The sequence below is a fragment of the Furipterus horrens genome, unplaced genomic scaffold, assembly GCF_987537825.1.
Source record: "Furipterus horrens unplaced genomic scaffold, mFurHor1.1.pri manual_scaffold_12, whole genome shotgun sequence".
Classification (NCBI taxonomy): Eukaryota; Metazoa; Chordata; class Mammalia; order Chiroptera; family Furipteridae; genus Furipterus; species Furipterus horrens.
The window spans coordinates 73586350-73611308 of NW_028327182.1; the positions used below are offsets into that span (position 1 = coordinate 73586350).

General features: G+C 41.2%; 1 protein-coding gene across 3 annotated transcripts in view; it reads right to left on the minus strand.

Annotated features, from left to right (window-relative positions):
• The window catches only part of CSGALNACT1 (chondroitin sulfate N-acetylgalactosaminyltransferase 1), a 299964-nt gene that overhangs the window by 19324 nt on the left and 255681 nt on the right, over positions 1-24959 (minus strand). For all 3 annotated transcript variants that reach the window (XM_090258275.1, XM_090258277.1, XM_090258276.1), the window contains exons 4-5: positions 15878-16094; positions 7534-7635 (exon numbers count right to left, since the gene is read on the minus strand). In XM_090258275.1, coding sequence (XP_090114401.1) covers positions 7534-7635; positions 15878-16094 — 319 coding nt within the window. The remainder of the gene's footprint in view (positions 1-7533; positions 7636-15877; positions 16095-24959) is intronic.

The following is a 24959-nucleotide window of genomic DNA, read 5'->3' on the forward strand; positions in this document are numbered from 1 at the left end:
AGCATACAACTTACCAAGACTGAATCATGAGGTACCAGAGAAACCCGAACACATCAATAATGAGCAAAACAGATTGAATCAGTACTCAAAATCTCCCAACAAATAAAAAGCCCAGGACCATTGGCTTCCCTGGTGAATTCTACCAAACATTTAAAGATAAATTAATCCCAGTCCTTCTCAAACTCTTCCAAAATATTGAAAAGAAAAGATCACTTCCAAGATCATTTTATAAGGCCAGCCTTACCATGATACCAAAGCCAGATAGGACATTACAAGAAAAGAAAATTATAGGCCAATATCCCTGGTGAATATAGATGCAAAAATCCTCAACAAAATACAGCAAACTGAATCCAAGAGCACATTAAAAGGATCATACACCACAATCAAGTGGGATTCACTGCTAAGATGCAAGGACAATTCAACACCTTAAAAGGATGAAGAATAAAATCATGTGATCATTTTAATAGGTGCAGGTAAGCATTTGACAAAATTCAACACCTTTCATGATAAAAACCCTCAAAATATTAAGTATAGAAGGAATGTACCTCAACACAGGGCCACATATGGCAAATCCACAGCTAACATCATACTCTATGGCAAAAAGTTAAAAGCTTTTCCTATAAAATCAGGAACAAGACAAGGATGCCCACTCTCACTACCCCTATTCAACATAGTCCTAAAAGTCCTAGCCACAGCAATCAGGCAATAAAAAGAAATAAAAGGTATCCAAATAGAAAAGGAAGAAGTAAAAGTGTCTTTGTTTGCAGATATGTGATCCAAGATATTGAAAATCCTAAAGACTCCATGAAAAAACTGCAAGAACTAATCAGCAAATTTAGTAAAGTTGCAGGATTAAAAAAGAAAAAAACGGTTGTGTTTCTATACACAACGAACTATCTGAAAGAGAATTAAGAAAGCAGCCCATTTATAATGACATCAAAAACAACAAAATAAAAAGGAGTGGAGTACAGATACATGCTACAATGTGGATAAACCCCAAAAACATTGTGCTAAGTGAGGAAGCCAGACACAAAAGGTCATATATGATATGATTCCATTTATATGAAATACCCAGAATAGGTAAATCTATATTTTTTTCAAATGCTTTTTCTGTGTGTATGAAGATGGTCATGCAGGTTTATACATTACCCTAATTGATTTTTGTTTAGTCAATCTTGCATTCCTAGGATAAACTGCACTTGACTATGGTATATAATCCTTTTTCTTTGTTGCTGGATTCAGTTCGCTAGTATTTTGTTGAGGGTTTTTGCATCTACTATTTATAAGAGATATTAGTCTGTAGTCTTTTTTCCTTGTTACGTCTTTTTTTATTTAGTTTTTAATTATACTTGACATATAATGTTATATTAGTTTCATAAGGTGAGATGGGAAGTGTTTCCTCTTCTATATTTTGAAAGTTTGTGAAGCATTGATAGTAACTCATCTTTAATGATTAGTAGAAATCAGCAATGAAGCTTTTTGAGCTGGGCTTTTCTATGTGAGAAGTGTTTTTTATTACTATTTCATTCTATTTATTTGTTGTTTTATTAAAATGATATATTTATAGCCCTGGCTGGGTGGCTCCGTTGGTTGGAGTGTCGTTCCATACACCAAAGGGTTGTGGGTTTCATGCCCAGTTGGGGCACATACAGGAGGCAACCAATCGATGTGTTCTCTCTCCCCCCTCCACCCCCTTCCTCTCTCTCTAAAATCAATAAATATATCCTCAGGTGAAGATTAAAAAATAAATAAAAAAATAAAGGGATATCTTTATACATGTATCAATACAGATTTATAATTATTGCTTTATGCGGTTATCTTTTAAATCATGTAGAAAAAATACTGTACTTTATACTTCCCTATGTAGTTACTTTTACTTCCATTCTTTATTTCTTCACTTGGATTTCAGTTTGTGTCTTGTGTCTTTTCATTTCAGACTCAAAGACCCCTTTTCATAGCATGTTTGCTAGTGATGAAATCTCTCAGTTCTCATTTATCTGAGGATGTCTTCATTTCTCTTTTATGTTTGATCGATGGTTTTGCTGCAGATAGAATCCTTGGTTGAGTTGTTTTCCTTTCAGCACTTTGAATATGCCACTCCACTCTGGGCCACCACTGTTTCTGATGAGAAGTCAGCTACTGATCTTATTAAGGATCCCAGATGGGTTGCTTCGCTCTTGCTGCTTGTAAGAATCTTTCTCTCTTTGTCTTCGTCTTTCAATCATTGGACCAGATATGCCTAGTAGGGATTGCTTTGAAGTATCCTATTTGGAGTTCGTTGAGTTTCTTGGATGTGTAATGTTTTTCATTAAATTTGAGGAGTTTGGGGCCATTATCCTTAGATATGTTTTCTGCCCCTTTCTCTCCTCTCTTTCCGGGACTCCCATTATGTCTTTGCTGGCAGTCTTGATGACATACTACCAGTCTCTAAGGTTTGTTCATTTTCTTCACTGTTTCTTTTATTTTGGTTTCTCAAACTGGATCATATCATTGGCCTGTTTTAAAGTTCCCTGATTCTTTTTCCTGCTTGTTCAAGCCTGATGTGAGTACCCTCCCCACCAACTGAATTTTTTAGTTATTTTACTTCTTAGCTCCAGAATTTCTATTTGGCTCTTTTTCTTTTTTTCTTTCAATTTCTAACTCTTTATTTGGAGAGCCATAGTTCTCTTCGGTGCGATGTGGTTCTCATAATTTTCTTTAGTTCTTTAAATATAATCTCTTTTGATTCATTTTTAACACAGTGATTCAACGTCTTTGTCTAGTCTGTCTAAAACCTGGGCTTCTTCAGAGATAATCTCTAATGATTAATTTTTTCTGATGCATAAACCATATTTTTTTGTTTCTTTGTATGCCTCACAATTTCTAAAAATTGAACATTTTAAATAATGTAATGTGGCAACCCCAGAAATCAAAACTTCCCCACGGTTTGTTGTTATAGTTTTTTGTTTGTTTAGTGACTTTCATAAAATAATTCTGTAGTCTCTATTAAGTGTGACCAGTTAGTAGTAAACTAATGATGAGAAAGAGATTTCCTTAAATGCCTAAAACCAATAAGTCTTTAAGTCTTTGCCAAAGGATTCTGTGTGCATGTTGGGGTAACCACTAACACTCAATCGGGCAGTTAACTTAACCTTAGCCTTCCTTCCTTCTTGCACTGAACCTCCAGGTCATCCAGAGGTGAAATATTAGGGCCTGCTCAGGCCTTTCCCAAGTATGAGCACAGCCCTGGTCCTGTGTCTGCTCTTCTAGATCCCCAGAAATATATTGGAGGTCTTCAAGCTCCTATGAAGATCTCACTCCCTAGACTCACCTTTTATGCTTTTTTGGTTAGTGTATTGTTTGCCCCAACTATTACCTATCACTTCAGGCAGCCACAAAGTTACAGGCTTTCTATAATTTTTTTTTTTTTTTTTACAAATACCCCCTAGAGAAAAGGCTTTTTCCACTGGAGAGCTGAGTCAAGTCAAATAAATACAACATTGTAAGTGGAGTCTTCAAGGGGACCCCAGACAGGTCTAATAATGACAATTCTCTAGGAATAATGCTTTAAAGGAACGCCAGCCCCCTCTGGCCCCTGGTAGCTGCCAGGCTGGGGTTCTTACTGTGCTTGTGGACTGCTGGGTTTCAAGGCTCCCGAAGAGCTGAGGGGGGTGGGGAATAGGGCAAATTAAAGCTCCACAAGCTGCCTGTCGCACCAGAAATAGGTCATTTTTCTAGGATAAACACTTTACAGATTGCTGTAAGCTTTGTTTAATTTCCAGAGTTCTTACAAAGGTGATTGTGATCACTTTAAACCCTTTTCTCATTGCTTTTATGGAGGAGAATGTTTGCAGAGGTCCTTTATTTCACCATTCACTGACCTCACATTTCTTTCTCTTAACTGTTGCATTATATTCAATTGCATGAATTTAGTATCACTTAATTTTTTTCTTAATATACTTTCCCAATATATTTATATGGAAAAATTTTGAACCTTCAGAAATGTAAGAATAGTGTAAGTACCCACATACCCTTCACCTAGATTCAGAGAGTGTTAACATCCGCCATCTGTCCTTTCTTTCTTCCTCTGAACCGTTTGAGAGTTGGTTGCAGACATCATGACAACTTTACCCTCAAAGATAAGTACCTCTCAAGAACCAGGACACTTTCCTTTATGACATTATAACATTACCATAATCACACTCAGGAAATTTAACATTGTCACTAAATTTTAATCTATATGCCATGTTCAAATCCCCCAAAGGACAATGTAGACTGCCTAAAAACAGGCACATCTCCACAAAGAGCTGGCACGCCAAGTGGAGTCAGGCCAGGCCCCTTCTCAGGCAAATGCTGGGCGCAGCAGCCACTGGCCGGCCACAGGCCGTATGCTTCTTCAGTGTGTGAGGTGATTCCAAGGGTGCAGGACTCCTCACCTGCTGGGGAGGGATGACCTAGGTTGCTTTTTTCATTTTAGCAGATGACATTATTTGAAAAGTCCTCATTTAAGAAAAGATTAAAATGATTAAAATTCTGCTCTCAGAAACAAATAAAAATCAAACAGAATAAAACCTTCCCCCCACATTTTCTTCTGGGGTGTCCTGATAAAATCTTCCTGAGGGTATATATCAAATAAATCCCTTCAAAGATGCATGACATGCTGACACACATTGTGGCCAGGCAGATCCCTGACAACACACACAGACACACACACACACCCCCTCTCTTATGTCACATAATTGCAATGGCAGGGCAGTATCTCATTTCTAGTACTTCAATCCCAGAGACAATTCTCTGAAAGGTGCCTTTGTGTCCTCATGACTGAATAAAGATGAACTCGCACTGTAGTAAATCTCAACTCATGCCAATTTTAAAAATATAATTTCCTACTACAACAGGTCCTCAATAATGTTGTTATGGCCAATGTTGTTTTGTTATAACACTGATGAAATGGTATAGGAACTTAACTCTTGTTTATATCAAGAGTAAAAGTAGTTTCATTATACATTGTTTCATTTAAAGTCACAGAACCTCTTGGTGACATTAAGTGAGGGCTTACTGTACATAGCTTAAGCCAGCATTTCTCAAAGTGTGATCCACGGACCACCCACATCAACATGTGGAACTCATTCTAAGTGTTGGTTCCCAAGCTTCATGTCAGCCTCTTGACTCAGAATTTCTGGGGCTGGATCCCAGGAATGTGCATTTTAAAAAACATCCTAGGTTATACAAAGCATATTTATATTTGAGAACCAATGAATGAGGCTTTAACCTAAATTAACTGAAGCTTTTTTTTTTTTAATTTGAAAATATCTTTATTTTTCCAAGTAATACAAGAATGTTGCTAATTATTTTTTAAGTATATTTTATTGATTATATTGTTACAATAGTTTCAATTTTTTCCCCTTTACTCCCCTCCACCCAGCACCTCCCTCCCCCAACTGAAGCTTAATATGGAAAACTCTGTGGAATAAGAATCAGCTATTGCAAACTGATCTGTATGTTTTCTATGGTAGTGGCGTTTAAATATTTTGACCAAAGCCCTTCCGAAGGAATATATGATATATTATGACACAGAACACACACACATACAGAAATTAAAATTTCATGAAACAATATTTATCTTTATGTGCTTGTGATGCATTCTGATATATTCTATCCACTCTATTTCAATTTTTAAAAACACTGAATATAACTCACTAAATCTATTTAATGAATAACGAACTGCAGTTTTCAAAACACTGATCTATAGCAATCAACTGAAAAGTAGAGCTCAACTGAGTGAGCCTAAACCAAGTGAGTAAAACATCACACATAGTCATCAAACTAGATTTTAAAAGATATTCTTAAAATATATATGTTTAGCTGGATTTGGAACAGTTTAATTATGATAGTGATACCCAAATGAAAAAAATTTCATTTAGCCTAATTTTAAATCTTATTATTTTCAACTAACAATTATGGGTTTTAGGATGGAGTACACTGGAGGGAAAATCTGGTGCAATTTTAAGACTGGGAGTCCTGGTAAGTTCACAGATGACGTTCAGATCCTGGCTCTCCCTTGTGTCTGAGATGGCACCTGAGTAACAGCCTCGCTAAGCCTCAATTGTGTTTATCTATGAAATGGGGCTAATAACAGCTTCTATCTTGTAAGGTTGCTGTGAATATTAAGTAAGATCATCCACATAAATAATGATTATTATTATTCAAAGATAAGCTGCATTTGAACAAGAGTTATACCATCTTAAAAGAATAATAAAATGATTAAATAAAGCTTCTTATGTAAGTTTTCATGTAGATTACTGTGTACAGACTTACTATCTACCTGGCATTATCCTTCTCTTGATAAACAAACACTGAACAGTTTCTGAGTAAGGCACTCTGCTAAGTGCTGGAGTTACAAAGAAGCGTGTGACATGGTACCACTTATTAAGCAGCTTGTTGTCTAGTTAGGACAATAGCAAGAAATGTAAATACCAAGTCATATGCCAAATGCCAACTCTGGTGCTGAAAGGGTGCATAGTTCCAAGAGCAGAGGACTGAAGGTCTGGAAGAGCTCCAGAGGTGGGGCCCCAGGTAGGGATGGAAGGGTGGAGGGGTTGAGTTAAGTAGAAAGGAGAGTGGAGAAAACGCCAAGTAGAAGAGGATAATGGGTGCCAAGACAAGGGGGGAGGCAACTATGCCCCCAGTTTGGCTGGGCACAGTAAGTCATCAAGACAAAGTTAGAAGTAAGAGACAGTTTGGGTACCAGGCTGGGGCAATGGGTGATCAGGAAGATTCGCCCAGAAGGTGGAGTGGCGGTGCCACAGTGTGAAATTGACCAAAACCAGCTGCAGAGGGCGGGGCATGCCTAGGAGATGGTCTGAACAATGGAGGGGGTAGGATGTGTCCCAAGGCATCAGTGACATCAACGCTGCACATGTCATCAGTTCACAGAATGAGGACACTGACACAGAAAAACGGGTTCCAAACAACTGATCAATGGGATATAAATATACAACCCTAAGTCCAAACTTTTTTGTTAAATAATTTCTGTTCAACTGAGTAGATTTAATCAAGGATCCTGCCCCTGCCATCGCTTCTGACTTCTCCCTAATCTCTCAAAATGCATAATGAAGGAAAATCAGAGGGTGAGACCGTTTGCTAAGTGGGCATCACTCTGAGCCTTATGAGCTGTGGCTGAGACAGAGCTCACTGCACAGCGGTGCCCTTCCTACTTCCCACCCTGACATAAAGACCTCAAATCTGTAGAGCTGAGAGTGAAGACATCCAGTCACACCAAAGCCCTATCCCTATCCCTGCTGCTCAGTACAGTTTATCCCAAAGTCAAAATCAATACCGTGCACAATGAGGACCAGTGTCAGGCAGAGTGGTCTCCCAGGGGAAGAGGGTGCAGAGTTCCCCCTACACATGGTCAGCAACCAGCCAATCTTGCAGTTAACCCACAGTGTTAAGAAAAAATAAAAAAAGCAAAACTAAAGCAGGAGTTTCAGCCTTGGATGTGCATGGGCTCAATGACCACGACTCCTGATTATGGCTCCACATCGTACTTACTTGGAAGTGTTTTCAAGTATTCCCTTGACCTCATTCATTTCTTCTTTCCCAAAGTAAACAACGGTGAGATGAATTCTCCCATCCTGCTGGATGCATGTCTCCCTGGAAAACAGAACAGATGTATGTCTGGACCTGTTTTCACAATAACAGGAAAGGCCCAAACAAATACCGATTTTGTAAAGTGCAAAGGGTCTTGAAGTAAACTGAGTGACTTGCCAGAAGAGCAGAGATGGCGCATTTCTGGCTGGCCACCACAGTTACCTGTATTTGTATTTATCTTGCCAAGAAACAATAAAATTTAAATGTGCAGGTCTGGTAAATGAAAACTCAGAGGCCTACATCCAATTTGCAATAGGCATAGCCCATTGGGACCATCCAGCATCATGAGAAGGGACTGATTCTATCCTTCTTTGCTATTAGAAGTCTATAAAAAAAAGAACACACAAATCCTACTTTATAAATAAGCAAGCTAAAGTCCAGAGAGGGTAAGACTAGAATCCTTGTCTGTGACTTTACTCTTGTGCCAACCAATCTTAAAGATTGGATGCATAAAGGTAAAACGACATTCTTTCATGTAGGACTCCAGAAACCCTTGGTGACACCCAGGAGTGTGACTGTCTGAAGGCATGCTAAAGCAGAAGCACAGATGCCGTCTGTCACCCTTCCCACCAAGCAGATACAGTTACCTCACTACATCCCCATTTCTCCTCCCTGTGACTCTGGTTGTCCCAGGCACCTGGCACCTCATGCTCCAGGGTCCCAACAGCCCTCTCAGGGCAAGGCCTCTGGCTCTGGAGTAGTCTACATCTGCTTTCCCCACCAAAGCTCATGTTAATTATCCACGTCCTGTGCTCTCAACAGTAACACCTTGCTAGCGTGGTACGACTGACTACTGTACGTGTAATTCGTGTGTACATGTATTGCAGATATGTGTATGTGAATGTATATGTGTAATAAATATGTTTATGTGTGCATATCTGTGTATGTATATGTATGTGTGTGCATAATTTTTATAGGTATTTTCTGGAAGCACGTTAATGGAGAGATTCTACTGATAAGGTATTTCATGATATTTGGATATTTTGCGTGTCCTATTTTATTGCTTTTGCCTCTATGTTAGCAACTTTCCTTAGCCCCCAAACAACAATCCACAGCATAACTTTCCAGAAATCCCTGAGCTCTAATTGCAGAGGCCAAATTATTCAATGCGTTTTATAATGTCATCAAAAAGGAGTGATTGTCTAGTTCGGATGGTTGGAAGAAATCCTGAGAAATACACAATATAGTTCCTGACCTCAAAAAACTTACATAAGAAATAAAATGAGCTCAAATAAAATAAAGACACTTCAGGGCACTGATAAAAATTAAAGAGAATTCAGAACGCATAGGAAATTCTATGGGCGGGATTGGCAGGGGCCTTGAAAGATGGACAGGGTTTATAAGGGTAGAGGACAAACAGAACCCCAGGTGGAAGACATATAAGGGAAGATTATATTGACCCTGGGCAAGAGGCATGCAGGGCTCACCCCACCCCCAGGCTTGCTTCTGAGAAGTCTGTTTATTTCCTGCCTGAAGAAAGGTGAGAGCTGCATCTGAAATTCAGACTGATAGCAGAGCTCTTAAAAGCAGACAAGGGACCAAAAACAAAGGCCCAGGATGTGACAATATGCTTCAAAACTGAGAGCTCCCTCAAAGCCCCAGTCCCTGCAGACTGAATCATCACCTACTGACAATAAAAATCCCTGCATAAACGATCCCTTCTGTACGCTTGCCCGGTAGAATAAAAGAACATACACAGCACCAGCACCTGAAAAACTGCTCTAAAATGGTATGTGCAACTGGAAAAAATCCATCCCAGAATCATTAGAGGGTCACCCACTGAGCCTGAATAAAAAAGCATTCTCACTTTTTTATTTAGGAACATCTATGCTGGCATTTTAAAAATCCATTCAAAGCCCTTCTTGTTTCCAAGGAATAGAACAGATACACTGGACACTGGACCTTTACTCTGCATTCACCAGCTGAGGCTTCCCAAAAAGGCAAAGCAGAATTTGTTCAGAGGTCCACTCCAGGGTTCCATTCCATTCATTCCTTTATTCCTTCTTCCATTCAACAGACAATAACCAAACAAGCAACATACCATGTGCCAGATACTCTACCAGGGAGCTTAAATATTAAGTCATTTCTGCCCTTGAGAAGTTCTCTATATTATGCATGACTGAAACTGTCTATAATGCAATAAAGAAATGCTCAATGAGAGAGTGAGCATAGTACTATGAAAACATCACTATCTATCTGAATAGTCTTGTAATGTTTGTATTTTTCAAAGGAATTCTCACTAGACTCCATCCCAATGATGTGAATGAGAAAGAGTGTGTATGTGGGTGGCCATATACATGAAGCTGCCTATGTTTTGCTCTAATTATCTGTACCTGGACACAGCCTGCCTGGATCCCTCAAGCTAACTTTGTTGTGCAAAGCATTATTCTCATTGCGTCAGATTTAAAAAGAACAATCATGTACAATCCCTGTCGGGGAACCAACCATCCAGTTTACCTGGGATTCTCCAGGTTTTAGCACTAAAGTGCACATCCCAGGATACTCCTCAGTCCCAAGCAAGCGGGGACAACTGGTCACCCTTCCTGCCTCAGAGACTTTACAGTGTATCAGAAGACTTGGACAGTTGAAGAGACAGTACAAGGCAGGATAGAATAACTTCAGAGACAGTAGGAAGGTCTACAAAGGATGTTTACCTTTTAAAATATAATGTTTTAATAAATTAATTTCAAGTAGTGATTAATTGCAAGCCATGTACCAAAAATGTGGAAAATGGCAAAAGTCTTGCTACCAATAAATGACCAATGAAAGGGACATACGCTTCTGCTTTAAACATCACAAAGAAGAGGCCAAGAAAAAAAATGAAAGGTTTTATTTTAGCTCTACACGGCTTCCAGACGAGCTGGAGAAGCAGCATGGTTGGGAGAAGACAGCCCAGGGGGACAGCTGGTCTTGGGAGAGACAGGAGCCCCAACTCCCACTTTAGGATCTCGGCAACAGGAAGAGGCACAGTGGAACATTTGGTCTATCCACATCACAAGGAAAGTTGAGAAGGAATAACTAACCTAATCATGCTGTCTGAAGTAACCCCTGCAAAAATGGTGAACTTGGCAGGCCCAAAGGACAAAAGACCATCACATTGACTCAGGATCTGTCATAAGAGCAGGAAGAGGAGAAGGGATGAGGGATGCTGACACTCGGATGAAGTATCTTAGATGTGTCTCCCCCTGACACACACATACCTTTAAGGGGGCCAAAACCTACCTTCTCTCCTCTTTTTGACTTGTGGGAGTTTTCGGAAGTGCTGCTGAAGACAACAGTAAATAAGACTAGAAGTAAGCAAGTGGGAATGATTCTCTCTGATGTTCCAGGCCTCAATCCTTAACTAAAGGCCCATTCTGAGAGCTGAATAATCTACCCCTCAGGGAAAAAATCCATCCCCTATTAGGTAGAGTGAGCCTGGTGCAGCTCACAGATCCATCCCAGGACTCAGAAGAGCCATAAGAACTGGGAATCTCCAACAAAGGCTGCACAAAGCCTCAGCCACGTTCCTCCTCTCCTCTATTTGTTTTTTCAAATTACAAATGAAGTAAACAGAACAATGAATACCCTGTCCTCAGAATATAGCTAGGAGTGGGACAGAGTTCTCAGTCAAGACACAGAGGTAGCTAAGAAGAACCCACTCCTCCATCAGAGCAAACAGTCTGATGGTCTCTGTGTGCCATAAAGAAAAAGGATGAAGACAAATATCACAGCTACCACGTTTCAACAATAATAGCCAAATCAAAGGAAGAAAGAGAAAGAGAAAATTAAGAAAGCAATAGTGTTCAAAAAGCTAGTGAAAAACCTAGTCTGAAAGAAAATACAACTCAAAGAGAAGAAAATCTTACAACTGTTTCACACTTTCTTAATAAAAATGTGAATTTAATTTTAAAAAGTTCAAAGAGGAATCCCAGCTAGTGTGGCTCAGTTGATTGGGTGTTGTCCTGCAAACTGAAAGGTCACTTGTTCGATTCCCAGTCACGGTACATGCCTGGGTTGCACATTTGGTCCTCAGTCGGGGTGTATACGAGAGACAACTGATTGATATTTCTTTTTCATATTGATGTTTCTTTCCCGCTCCTTCTCCCTACCTTCCTCTACCTCTAAAATAAAAAATAAAATTTAAAATATTCAAAGAGGAAATGACAAAAACAACATATTAAGGTTCATAGGCACATTCTATGCTGAGAAAATACATTGATAAACAAAACAGACAGAAGTAAAAATTAAAAATACCAAGGTATAAAATAGATATATCTGAAAATCAAATTCCTCACATAAAATAAAGGTTTATTTGAAGTCAGAGAAAAGACAAAGGCATTAAAAATAAAGAGAAGCTAAAAAATTTGTGAAGACCTGAGAATACTATTGTGTGTGTTAAGTGGAGAATCCAACCAAAAAAAGCAGAAGTACTCAAAATTAGAACAGCAAAAAAAATGTTCATGAAATGAAAATATCCTCAAAGCAAAAAAAGGAAACTGAATTACAGGAAAATCTGAGACAGAACAATAGATACTGAGATGAGACATATCCTGAGTAAGTTATTATTGTATGATTCAAGACTAAAGAAGGAATTCGTTGGGCACTCAGGTCAAACTAAGTCACTTTCAGGAGAGACAAAATAAAGTTGTCCTAAAACTTCTGCATGGTACCAGTAGGTGCCAGAAGATTGTTCACAAACTCCCGAGGAAAGGAAGTGTCCCTCAAGAATTTTAAGTCCAGCCAAGTTATACTTAAACTACCAAGAAAATTAGACATTCTATTCTCAAGAACTTATGATCCTTCTTGAAAATTTTTCTTACCATGAAATATAGCTAACGAAGGCCTCAGAAATGAAGAAGCTATTGTCAGAGGACTGATAACGAATATACTGAATCCACTTAAGTACAGGAATTGTGGTTATAAAACAGAATGCAACGCTGCAAACCCTGACAAGGTAAAAATTATAGGTAACTAACAAAATTGGGAAATGGGACACAGGACTTGGAGAAAGAATAACTGCTAATTTCCTCTTCTTATTGTAATTTTTCAATCAAGCCAGTCTCTAAAATGAAAATGTGTGGTAAAAAATACATAATAATTCTAATCTCCTGTCTTGCAAAATCACTTTTTTTAACTTTAGAGAGAGCTCTTAAGAACCAACATTTGTTTTGGTTGAGAAACATTTTCTTAAAGATCAGCAATTTCTTCTGTTATACTTCAGATTCTCTTCTATAAATTAAAGAAAGGTAAAATTCAATTTTTAACTAAAAATAGAATATACAGTATATCTCATGTTCTCTTAAAGTATCCCTAGCTAATTCTTATATCTGCAAATATACAGAGAAAGTTACCTAGAACAGTATTCAATTATTATTAAAAATAATTAATTTTGGGAGGAAGGGTCAGGAGTGAATTTTTAAATAACTTAACCTTGTTGTGTTCTATATTGCTTAAACATTTATAATAGCCATATATCACTTTTAAAAACTAAAAAGTCATGTTTAAATTATAAAAGCCAAAAACACCTGTCATTGAATTTTTAAACAAAACATATGGTAGCTATATAAAAATTTATAAAACAGAGAGAATCCAAAAGAAGGAGGTAAATTATCCATCATGCCATCTTCAGTGCCTACCACAGTTAATAATTTCCAGTCCTGGGATGGAAGGGACTTCATAAAGGCAATACCAAATATTTAATAAATAGCCTTTATATTTTCTCCCAATACTTTTTATGGTCATATTCATTGCATTTAAATATTTAATTGACCAGAGTTTACTTTGGGTTTTGGTGTGAAGTACGAATTGAATATTTTCTGTGTTTAATTAGCGGTGCTGAAGCCATGCCCTAATCAATCCATTCTGTGCTGGCTAATTTGAAATGCCTCCTTCACTGACACAGGATTCAACAGCCTCAGGTTTGAGTACCATTTCTCATCTCACTTTTTTTTTCAGCAACTCAATACACCCAGAAACACCTGGACTACAGAGCAAACTCCACACTCAGGCTTCTGCTCCAGCGTCCTCTGCCCTGGGAAGAAGTCTTTCTGAGCCCCACTGTCCCGTGTCGATTTCTGCTGTTGCTTCCAGCTTCATGTGAGTAGATTTACTCCCCGTGAAGGCAGGCCCTGCCTCTCCAACTTGTCTTCTCAGCCGGACGCTGGGTCAAGCAGCCGGAACACACTCAGGCTTCTGAATATCCCTCCCGAGTAACAAGTCTTACTAGCACCCTCTCCTGCCTGCCCACAACAAAGGGCATCTCAAGGGCGCCAGTCAAGAAACAAGGCGCTAGGGTTTTTGCTGGCTTTTAAAACATTAACTAGAATTACATTTCACTTCACCAGCTCAATTTTGGTGATTTGTGAGCTACTCAATTTTACTTTTTTCACAATACTTCCTTTCTATTACTTTCATTGTTAACTTCTTGCAATCCTCATAACACTAAGGCAATATATATCTTACATACACATGCCAGTCATGTATAGCTTGCTATTTCAGGCTCCAGAGTCCTACACAGACGACTTGGTCCTTCCCTGAGCAGACATGCCTTTAGCGCAAGCACTACCTTACTGAGCCCAGCACGCTCAGAGACTGGCCCGGCCGCTGAAGCAAATCTCAGGGCCCTTAATCTGGCAACCCCTAGACAGCTTCCTGGCCAAAGGAACTTATTATGAACTAGTCCCAGATATGGGCAGACCAGCTTCTGGGAATAATGATTTGACTTAATAACTAGTGCCAGCCACAGGTTCAGCCCCTCTAAGAACGTAATGCTTCATCAACCAGCAGCACTCTGCCATTCCAAAGAGAGCCCAGAGAGAGAACAGAGGAACACCAAAGGAAGGCTGACAGCAGCCAACGCTACACAGACACTTCAGCACTGGAGCCGAAGAACATGGCCGAGAGTCAAGTGGTCATGGTCACAGGGGTATTCTACAAACTGGGAACAGATGGAAAGATCAGTCTGCCTACTCCTATGATATCACAGAAGCAACAAAGAGAGTTATGGTAGCTTTCTTTAAATATCTGAAAAGCTATGATGTTTAAGAGGAAATGGGTTTGTTCAGTTATTTCTTCAGAGGCTAGCACTGGACCCACTGGGTGAAATTACAGGGAGGCAGACTTCAGGTCCTAATAAACGTCAGCTTTCTATCTGGAGCTGGTCAACACAGAGGCAGCCTACCTCGTGAAGCAGGGAGTTAGTTACCTGGTACACACATACATTGCATAGAAAAGCGGCATGTCAGAATGCTATCTATCGAGGGATTCTGAACTAGGGGAGGATTAGACCAAATGGCCTCCAGAGGTCTCTTCTAAGACAACTGCTTCTGACCTTAAAATTTAATTAGGAAAGGGTTACTTTCAAATGTAAAAATTTTTTAAAGAGTGCATTCAACATCCAGAATTTCAAGAAGTATCAACATACCCTTATACTCAGCATTACTGGCTTTTAATAATGTGAATTTAATAGTAAAAAATTAAAAATAAGTTTGATTTCCAAGATTTATAATTAGATATATATGACTTCCTATCTTTAAAACAAGCTAGCTAACTAAGTTAGCTGATTAACTTCAACCAGTAAGTGAATGTTAGTCATCGTAGCTTATAAGATCCAACATTTTGCAAGACCTTAGAGACACACATGTAACAATGACATTCCTGCATCTGAAAATAAAACAACACTTAGCTTTCTTGAGTAGTTACAGAAATGGGTGCTTGGAAACTTCTTGGCATAATTCTAAATTTAATGTCTGAAGAGACATATATTAGAATAAAAAATAGATTCGGATTCAACCCACTCCAGATGTTGCTAGAGCAGGACAGCAAATGAAGCCAGCCTATGGCAGAGCGTGTGCAGCCTCTAGCACAAGTCCATGGCCATGTGGCACTTGCCTTTGAGAGTCTGAGAGAGGGCCCACTCTACTAATGAAATAGCATAGCCCTGAATATCCCCAAATCTGAGCCCAAAGTCAAGTTAGAACTGCACACAGCAGGCAGGAGGCCATCTTTTGCAGACCCTGATGAAAACCCAGTCCTTCCTACTCTCTTCCCCTTCTGAAGGTAAATCTGCTTATCTGGTAGTTTTTTAATTGCCTTAGGGAAAGGCAAACACAAATGATAACATTGATATGAAGAAAACAGAAGTGAACAAGAAGAGAAAGAAGCCTTTGTACTTGGCAGGGGAAATGAGGGAGATGACGGGAAATGATATCAGCGTTTAACAGACACCACACGGAGGAAGATAAACAGGTGCAAACAAACAAACCTGAAATTCTGCATGAACTGTCGAAACTTGTCCACCCTCCTTGCCAGTGGCACGATCACGTTGATAAGTGTGTTGGCCATGTTGAGTTTTTCTTTTTTTACTTTCATGATAGGGCCGAATGGTCGAAATAAGACAAGTCGTCTGAATTCATGCTTGTGGTCCCCTTTGAACGTGAGTTCATACAAAGTGCCTTTATCCCTTTCTGTGCGGTAGATCCCTGTTAACAGAAATACAGGAAAAGATAATTTTTTTTTATAGCTGAGATGTAGCACAATATGCCTTTAAAAAACAAATTAAAAATTAAAATCAAATCTCTACAACTAATAATTATTAAAAAATTCAAAATGCTCCCACTTTCAAAAACCCCCAAAGACATCAGAGTACCATTAATTTAAAATCACAGTTATGAAGACTTCATAAAAACATGGGGGAAGTTTATAATGCTGGATATGAAACTATATTTAGTGGCATTAAAGAAAGGACTATAAGGAAACATGTCAAAATAAGACTAGCTATGATGTGGAGCGGGGTTATGTGCTTTTTCTCTTCTGCTACTATCTGCATTTTCTGCAACATGATTAGATAAAATAATTATTATATTTATTTAATTCAAATACTGCATTCACATTATCTCTTAAAAATTATAGCCATTTCAGATTAACTGACTATAGTGTTCTATTTAAGGTAACTTGGAGAGGCTCAGGGCCAGTCCTATGGGTCATGTGGTCCTCTGGAAGCTTCTGGAAGCATTAAAACAGACAACACTTAAAATACCCAGCACTGTGACAGGCACACATCTTAATTTCACATTGTCCTTCCTACCTCTGGGAAGCAGCCTAGCTCCGTGCTCCAGAGCAAGTCTATTTATGAACCCACCCCCCGAAACTGTGTTCTCCCCCATGTCGCTGTTACTGAAAAGCCACACAGTCCCACTTGTCAGACTGAAGATGTGAGCCAGAATCTCAGCTCAACTCTCAGGGTGAGCCTCCCAAGGGCTGGACCCAACAAAGCTTCCCTGTCTAATGAGTGCACAATCCCTGGTGTCTAGAGTCACTGATATTGTGGGCATTTTTCCTATAGTAAAGAAAAAAAAAAAAGCTAAAATTCAACAAGTCACCAGATAAGCTTCCTCATCTGTTATCTTTGATTTGCCATGTTTTCTATTCCATACCCTTTCCTTCCTCTTAATCCCACAATAGCTAGAAAGCACCCTCCAGTCTTTGAGTAGCTACAAAAGTAAATTTCCAGGGAAACGATCAGCCAGTTACAGTTTTTAAGGCCTCTCCCAAACCACTTCTCTTTCCTTCCTTACTCTCCCTCCTCTTCAGTGGGAACTACAGGTCTTCCTCACAAACACTACCAAGTCCTCATCTCTGTTCTTTGCCTGATAGGAGCCCTTCATCCCATAACTCCGGTTTTATAGCCTCTTTGATCCTGTTCTAAGTTTGGATCTCCTTGGGGTGTGACATAGAGAACTCTGGGATTTTTATAGTGTCATTTCTCACAGCTGTCCCATGGCCTGTCTGGAGATACAAAATGTGCAATCCACTGGCAGTGACAGTTGAGTGTGGGTGACCCCAGGGCCTGGTGCAGAGTTCCAAGGGCTGAGTCCTCTTCTGAAGCCTTCATCACTTCCTTGGGTGACGGGCATGCTGCTCCACAGCCCTCAAAGTCAGGGAAGCTGAGAGGAGTTTTCCTGAGCTCATGATGAAACAGAATTCAGAGCCCCTGCAGGGCCACTCATGGAAGAAAGAAGGAGGTTCATTCCTTAGGAAGCTCAAAGGACCTCTCTGAACATGTGCAATCGTTCCCTTCAAAGGCTGTTAATTCTCTCAGGCAACTAGTACTCATTAAGGAACCAGGTTCTTCCCCTTCACTAACACGTCTACACAGCCGGGTAAGCCACCAACTCCAGGGCCCAAATAAGGCTGGGCTGAGTTAGAAAGGAGTCGCATTCAGTAACAGCATATCTGCACAACCAAACAGGCCTGCCGGCCTCGGTGGCTGGGTCTTGTCAAGCTCCGCTATTCATGTCAGCATGCGTACCCTCTCCACACAGCAATAAATGCGGGAAAGGCAGCTGACAGTTTAACATGCAGATAAAAATGTACGTGGGCTGGGGATTGTTTCTTGTTTTTGTTGTTGTTGTTTTTGTTTTTTAACTGAGTCATTTTCTTTCTCAGCACCAGGATAAGAATCATTAATTTTTAAAATCTAAATCCACAGATTGAAAATACAGGTAGAGATACACACAAACCCGTCTCAGGGGATGGACATCAATTTACAAAGAACCCAGAGAATGTAGTGAGTTTTATTAACAATGATTCTCAGGGCCACGTCAGAACGGCTGCCTGTGCGAAGCATGCACCGTCAGCCCGGAGTGACGGGCGGCAGCCTTGTTCGTGTTTCCAGGAAGGCCCGTACACCCAGGCTAACTCGCAGCCATGATTTCAGCTGCTGCTTCACTGTCTTCAGCATCCTATGCCCGGAAACAGTTATCACACCAACTCTTCGGCATATTTCCTCATACTCCGCCTAATGAAATTAATTATGGCTTATAAATCTGGTTTCAGATCCCTTTAGTCTATTCTAAATAAGCTATTAAAAACTCTCTTGCAACCTAAGTCCACTAAAACCCACACCCAGCCATCTGCCCATGACACCCACAAGCACACGCGAGCACAAACGGTACTCTCAGTCTTCCTATAACACAAAGGACAACTCCCAACTGGACCCTTGTGCCTTCTAGAAATCCTTACTGGTGAAAACACAAAGGGACCAAGAGGAAAGAGGGCAGAAGCATTCTGAGGCAGGAACGGCTGTCACCAATCACCTGGCATGCACAATGGCAAATGCAAAGTAAATCGGTCACACGAACACCTTCCTTGTAATATTTTGTAGGATAGTATCATTTTTGTGCACTGTGCAAACTGAAGATCGAAATGAACTTTGGAACTAGCTAAAATTCTGGTTTAGACACCCTAACTGGCACCCTCTTTTCCCTTCTTTCTCTCCAAACTTATTTTGAGCTTCATGTTTCTGCTCCCTGTGCAAGCATCCTAATGCTCGTCTTACCCGACTGAAGGTGGCCCCATCCTAGAATGGCCACAAGGTGCGGACACCTCCAGGTATCCAAGAAAGCTCTGCGGTCTGCTGCAAATGTCTATGCCTTCAGTAGATGCAGGCCCCCTCTCTACATCCTGTCTTCAAAGTAGGACCTCAGAAATCATGAGGTCCTGGCTAGTGTGGCTCAGTTGGTTGGAGCATAATCCTGTAAACCAAAAGGTTGTAGGTTCAATTCCCAGTCAGGGCACATGACTGGGTTGCCGGTTTGAACCTCGGTCGGGGTGTGTATGACAGCCAACCAATCGTATCTCTCTCTCACATTGGTGTTTCTCTTCCCCTCTCTCTCCCTCTCTTCCCCTCTCTCTAAAATCAGTAAGCTTATTCTTGAGTGAGGAGTGGAAGAGGAGGAGGAGGAGGAGGAAGAGGAAGAAGAGGAAGAAGAAGAAATCCTGAGGCCAAGGTGGTACCACTCCTTATACTCATATCCTTACCCTCACTCTACATGAGTGTGCAGAGGCTGTGGCCAGTGCTGCACTGCTGAGCCCAGAAGTGTCTCCACTTTATCCCTGCCTTTCCCCCCTTCCTACACGGAGCCTAGGTGTCCCAGCTGGATCACTGCCACCTTCTGCAGACCCATGTCCCACATCCAGGACCCAATACATCCCGCACATACCCTCTGACCCTTAGCCTTCTTATAGTAGCACTATACTCTGGCTTTCCCCCAGCTCAGGAGCCCTCGCCAGCTTTACAAAGCCTAGAGAATAAAGTACTAATACCATGACCAGCTTTTAAGATCCTCCATATCTGGCCCCAATCTACTGTCCTAATTGTAGGTCTTGCCCCTGCCTCATGTGAAATCTGGGTTCCAGTCAATCTGGTTTATACTGAGCACATACAACTACTCTTCCCCCAGGAGAAACTGGAAGCCTCCTACAATGTTGTTGGGAATATAAAATGGCACAGCTTCTGTGGAAAACAATTTGGTGGTTCCTCAAAAAGTTGAACATACAGTTATCATATGATCCAGCAATTCCAGTTCTGGGTATGTACCCAGAAGAAATGAAAACACAGACTCGAACAGATACTTGTACACACATGTTCACAGCAACATTTTTCACAATAGTTGAAAGATGGAAACAACCCAAACTTCCATCAGCAGATAAATGGATAACAAAACATGGTATATACATACAATGAAATATCAGTCTTTAAAAGGAATGAAATTCTGATACATGCTACAACATGATTAACCTTGAACACATGAGCTAGGTGAAATAAATCAGTCACCGAAGGATAAATATTGTAGGATTCCACTTACATGAGGTACTTAGAATAGTCCAATTCATAGAGACAGAGTGTAGATTGGTGGTTACCAGGAGCTGGGGATGGGGGGTAGGGCAGGGAATGGGGAGTTAGTGTTTAATGGGAACAGAGTTCCTATTTGACATGATGGGAAAGTTCTAGAAATGGGACTGGTGATGGTTATGTAACAACATAAATGTACTTCATGCCATGAAACTGTGGCTCAAAAATGGTTAAAATGGTAAATCTTATGTTACATGTGTTATACCACAATAACTGCTCTCCTCTGACTCTCGGCCGGACCACCTCTCCCCTCCCACCCTCCTAAATCTGACCCTCCTCCTCTGGGAAGATTCCATGACAGCCCCAAACCCAAGTGATCACTCAGTCCTCCAGACAATTGAGTCTAAGGGCTTTCAAACTCTTCTTTGCTGAACTACCTTTTTGGCATATGAGAACATAAAAGGATATCATCTAACCCAGGCTTTTCATTTTACAGATGAGCAAACTGGGGCCCGAGAAGTTGTGGTTTGTCTGCCTTCACCAAACCCGTTAATGAGTCATTGAAACATACCCTTGTACATGGGTTTACTCCTTAGAGGTCACTTTCATATATAACATGAATGACTCAGAGTGTACAAAGGCAGGAACATAAAACACAGAAGTCAGAATAAACCACCGCAAGTCTGTAGTAAATTCTTAGTTCATTTAGCCACAGATTATCTTCACATGCACCCTTAGGGCTTTTCTCTTCCTTTAACACATAATAGTAACAGTTGCTAAACAACAATCAACTGAGCTCCTAGTCTATTACACATTCAAAGGAGCACATTTTGAAAGGAGGTGTTTTCATGAAGAAGTATTGCTAACAAGAAAAAGAATGAGTATATAGGAAAAGAAAATCTGTAACAGCAGAAATGCTGACAGTAGTAAAGTGATGGGTCACCTGCTGGCAGCAGAGGAGGAGGAAGAACATCACTTTAAAAAGAAATTTAAATGAGATCATTTAATACAAAGAAAAAACACTCCCCATGTAAACTGCCTCTGAAATATCTCAAAGAGCATACATCTACTTATTCTGTTACTGCAAGAGTACATTATCCTGACTCTGTTCAAGAAGGGAGACATGGAAATACTTGAGAAAGATTTTACTCCAAAATGATGCTTCAGTTACCTAGAAAATTCTGCTAAGATGGCATATCTCATTCTCAGACCACATGAGGTAAATGAGACACCAATACAGTGCCATCTGTTGTCAGCTCTATTTTCTTAGAGAATGTAGCTGACACTTGACATTTGTGAAAAGATGTCCTAAGACTGCCAAATGCTCAGATACTATAACACAAATTTCTCTCCACAAAAAAACAACAGAAAGTAACCACTGTAAAGCTTTTCCTCATCTGCAGGGATATAGAAACATCTGTACACACCCTGCTTTCTTGGGCATCACAGAGTGCCTGTTCATAGCAGCTTCTGCACAGGTTCTGATTCAAATGTATCACCGTTTTCAACTTTCACCTGATAAGAAGTGGCAGCATGGACTGGTATCCTTACTGAAACAATTCATGAAGCACTTTGCATGTTTCTATTTATTGTATTTGGTGTGTATTTATTCATGTCACAGATCCAGGCAGACAAATTCAACACCTGGCTGTTAACCAGAAATTGATAAGAACCTCACTTAGAGCTCCTCCTTACTTCATCACTAGTACTAGCAGTTGACTTTCTAGAGCCATTTTTTTCCCACAAAACTACAACCTACCTATCACTCCACGAAACCTATTGGTATTTGACAATACCTAGGAAGCAAATGATTCCTGTATAGTAGGATGGGCTGGGTTCCTCATCAAGTGACCCCCCAGCCTCATAGGGTTCATATTCCCTTGACATGGCTACTTTTATCTTTATTGATTTTTCTTATAAATTGTGTTCTGTATTAGAGATATAAAGATGACCATGATAAAAATCACTGTGCTTTCAGAATTCACGTTCTAGAGAAGAAGGCAGGCAGGTAAACATAACAGGCATAAATAATATGAGAAGCTCCTACTAGAGTCTGCCCAAGGTGTCAGGGAAGAAAGAAAAAGGGGGGCTTCTCCACCTGCTGGAGGGCATGGGCAGTTTGATGTCAAAGATATTTCAGCAGAACTGAAGACTGACTGAGTGTTTGCCAAGGCTACACCCAGAGAGGGCATTCTGCCGAAGATAACAGCATAAGCAAATGTACTGAGTAAACAGGGCAAACAAAAGCCAACTTGTTATGTCTGGCAAACTTCAGCAAGGCTTGTGCGCAAGGAGAGAGGTGGGAGATGAGGCTGGCAAGGCCACGAGGGCACAGCGAGGGTGCACCACGCCGCCACGGCAGGTCATCCTCGCTGTCCCGGAGCTCACAGGAGTACGCTGGGTCCTTAACAGGAACACGACGGGAGATCATTTCAATATTATCATCGCACAGCAGTGTGGAGTGTGAATGGATGATGGGGAATGAGACCAGAGAGCAATGAGGAAAGAGCCACAATGGCTCGGCAAGAAATGACAGAACGAGCTGGGGTGAAGTTGGTTAGAAGTGGGACAGCAGGTGAGTGGCGGGGAGGAAGGTAGTTTGACTGCAATCACGGGTGAGAAAAGGGACAAGAGTTTAGCTCTGGATAGGCCGAGTTGAGGAGCTGCATGAGGAGGTCTGATGCTCAGTGGACAGGCCTTTTTTAGACAGAGCTGGGTGCCCCAGCACACGAGGAGACGCTGTGCGTGTGGGTCAGAACACCCAGAAGTCTAGAATGAGAAGAGGCAGCCCAGGACGCAGGCCTGGAGTAGCCCAACTGTGCAGGTGCAGAGGGCGCAGGGCCACAGAAGGGACAGAGAGGTCCGTGGCACTGAGAGAAGCACAGAGAGAGGCAGGACAGAGTAGCAAGGAGCCCACCCCCGCCCCCCGCCCCCTGCAGCTGAGGAGGGGCTGCTCAACAGTGCAGCTGTCACATCAAGCTTAAGTACACTGAGGACAAACTGTGCCACTGGATGGCACGAGGAGATCGCTGGTGACCTTATCAATAATGATTTCAGATGAGTGACAGGGATGAAACCAGATTTGAAAGATGGTGAGAGAGGAAGTGGCAGGAGCAAGTTGAGGAAATACCCGTACTTTTCTTTGAGCTTGATTCAACAAGTTCATTCCTGCCTCAGGACTTTTGCTTTGCCCATTCTCTGCCCTCTTTCTGGGATGCGTTCCCCCCAGAGTCCTATGACCCTTCTCCCTTTTCAGGTCTCCACCCAAATGCCATCTCTTCAAAGAGGCCTTCCCGTTTCACTCTCTGCAGTATCCCCCTCCCCAGCCTCTCTGTCACATCTTTCATATGACCCTGTTTACACAGTAATTACTGTTCCCCCCACTAGACGGTAAGCTCTATAAAACCTAGAAATCTTTTTCTGCAAACCTAATGAATATCCGCTGCACAGAAGGAAGGGAAGGAAGCAAGGTGCTCAGATAAGAAGGGAATGAATGCAAGTCGGTAGTAACTTCTAGAGTTAACAGTGCCTTTCTTTTTAAGGGTTGTGGGGAAGGGAGAAACAACCCCATAGGCTGAGAGGAAGGAACTAAGAGAAGTAGATAATGAGGCTACAGGACAGAATGAGAAAAGGAGAGGTGGGTGGAATCTACAACCCAGGAAAGGACTTGGTCTTGGACAGAGAAGTGTCACCTATTTCCCAAAGCAGGACAGAGGAGGAGAGCAGGGTACAGACAGTGCAGGCAAGGAGCCGAAGGAACTCATGAGAAGAATGTCTGTAATTTCTCAGTGAAGCAGAAGGAAGGCAACACTAAGAGGGAGTGGATTCAGGGTGGGGTGCAGACTTTGACAGGAGTGATGTAGGGCTAGGACGGAGGAGATTGGGGCATCGAGTGGGGTAAGGACATGGAAAGGAATTACCAAACAGCACAAATGGGAGGCTGGGCTGAAGATAGTACCCTTGTACCTACATCAGCGCGTACACTCAGTGACTCTCCCAGCGGCATGGAGAAAAGGGGAAAGGGGAGAAAAGGCGGGGACTCACTGATCTAGGACTGGGCTCCGTGGACAAGCATGGGAGGGGAGGAAGTCATGCGCTGGGAATAAAGTGGCTGAAGGTAAATAGTATTGGGTCCAGGAGAGGGTGGAGCAAAGCCTAAGGAAAGGCAGGGTCAAAGGACATGAAATGGGTCAAAGTAAGAATAAACAACAAAGAGACTCAAGTCAGAAGAAATAACAGAACACACAGGAAACGATGGATTTCTGAGGACGTTTAAGTTTAATGAAAAATGGGGCTCTTCCAGGAGATGAAGAGACCCAGGATATGGCTTCCCTGGAAATCAGGTCTCTGCACTTTCTCTCCTTCAAGGCATTCACACTGGCCAGACCAGACAAGGTGCTGCTCAGGACCCCAACTACTACAGATCTCTTTTTCACCCCAGATTCTTATTCTTCAAGGGTTGTTGGCTTCTTAGAAAGAAATGGCAGCTCCACCTCTTTCCATAACCTTACTTAAAGAAACCAAAGGTGAAAATGTACACAGACTAGACGCCTACCTGGACTAATTGGAGTTCAAGAAGCTAGACCACAGTGGTGGTCTAAGATAGTGGAGAGTTCTGTAGGAATTCCAGAACAAACATCCAAGGAAGGAAAGTCAGAGCAGCCATTATCAGGGTACGTTTCCGAACAGCTGTGGGACTTCCTCTCAAAAC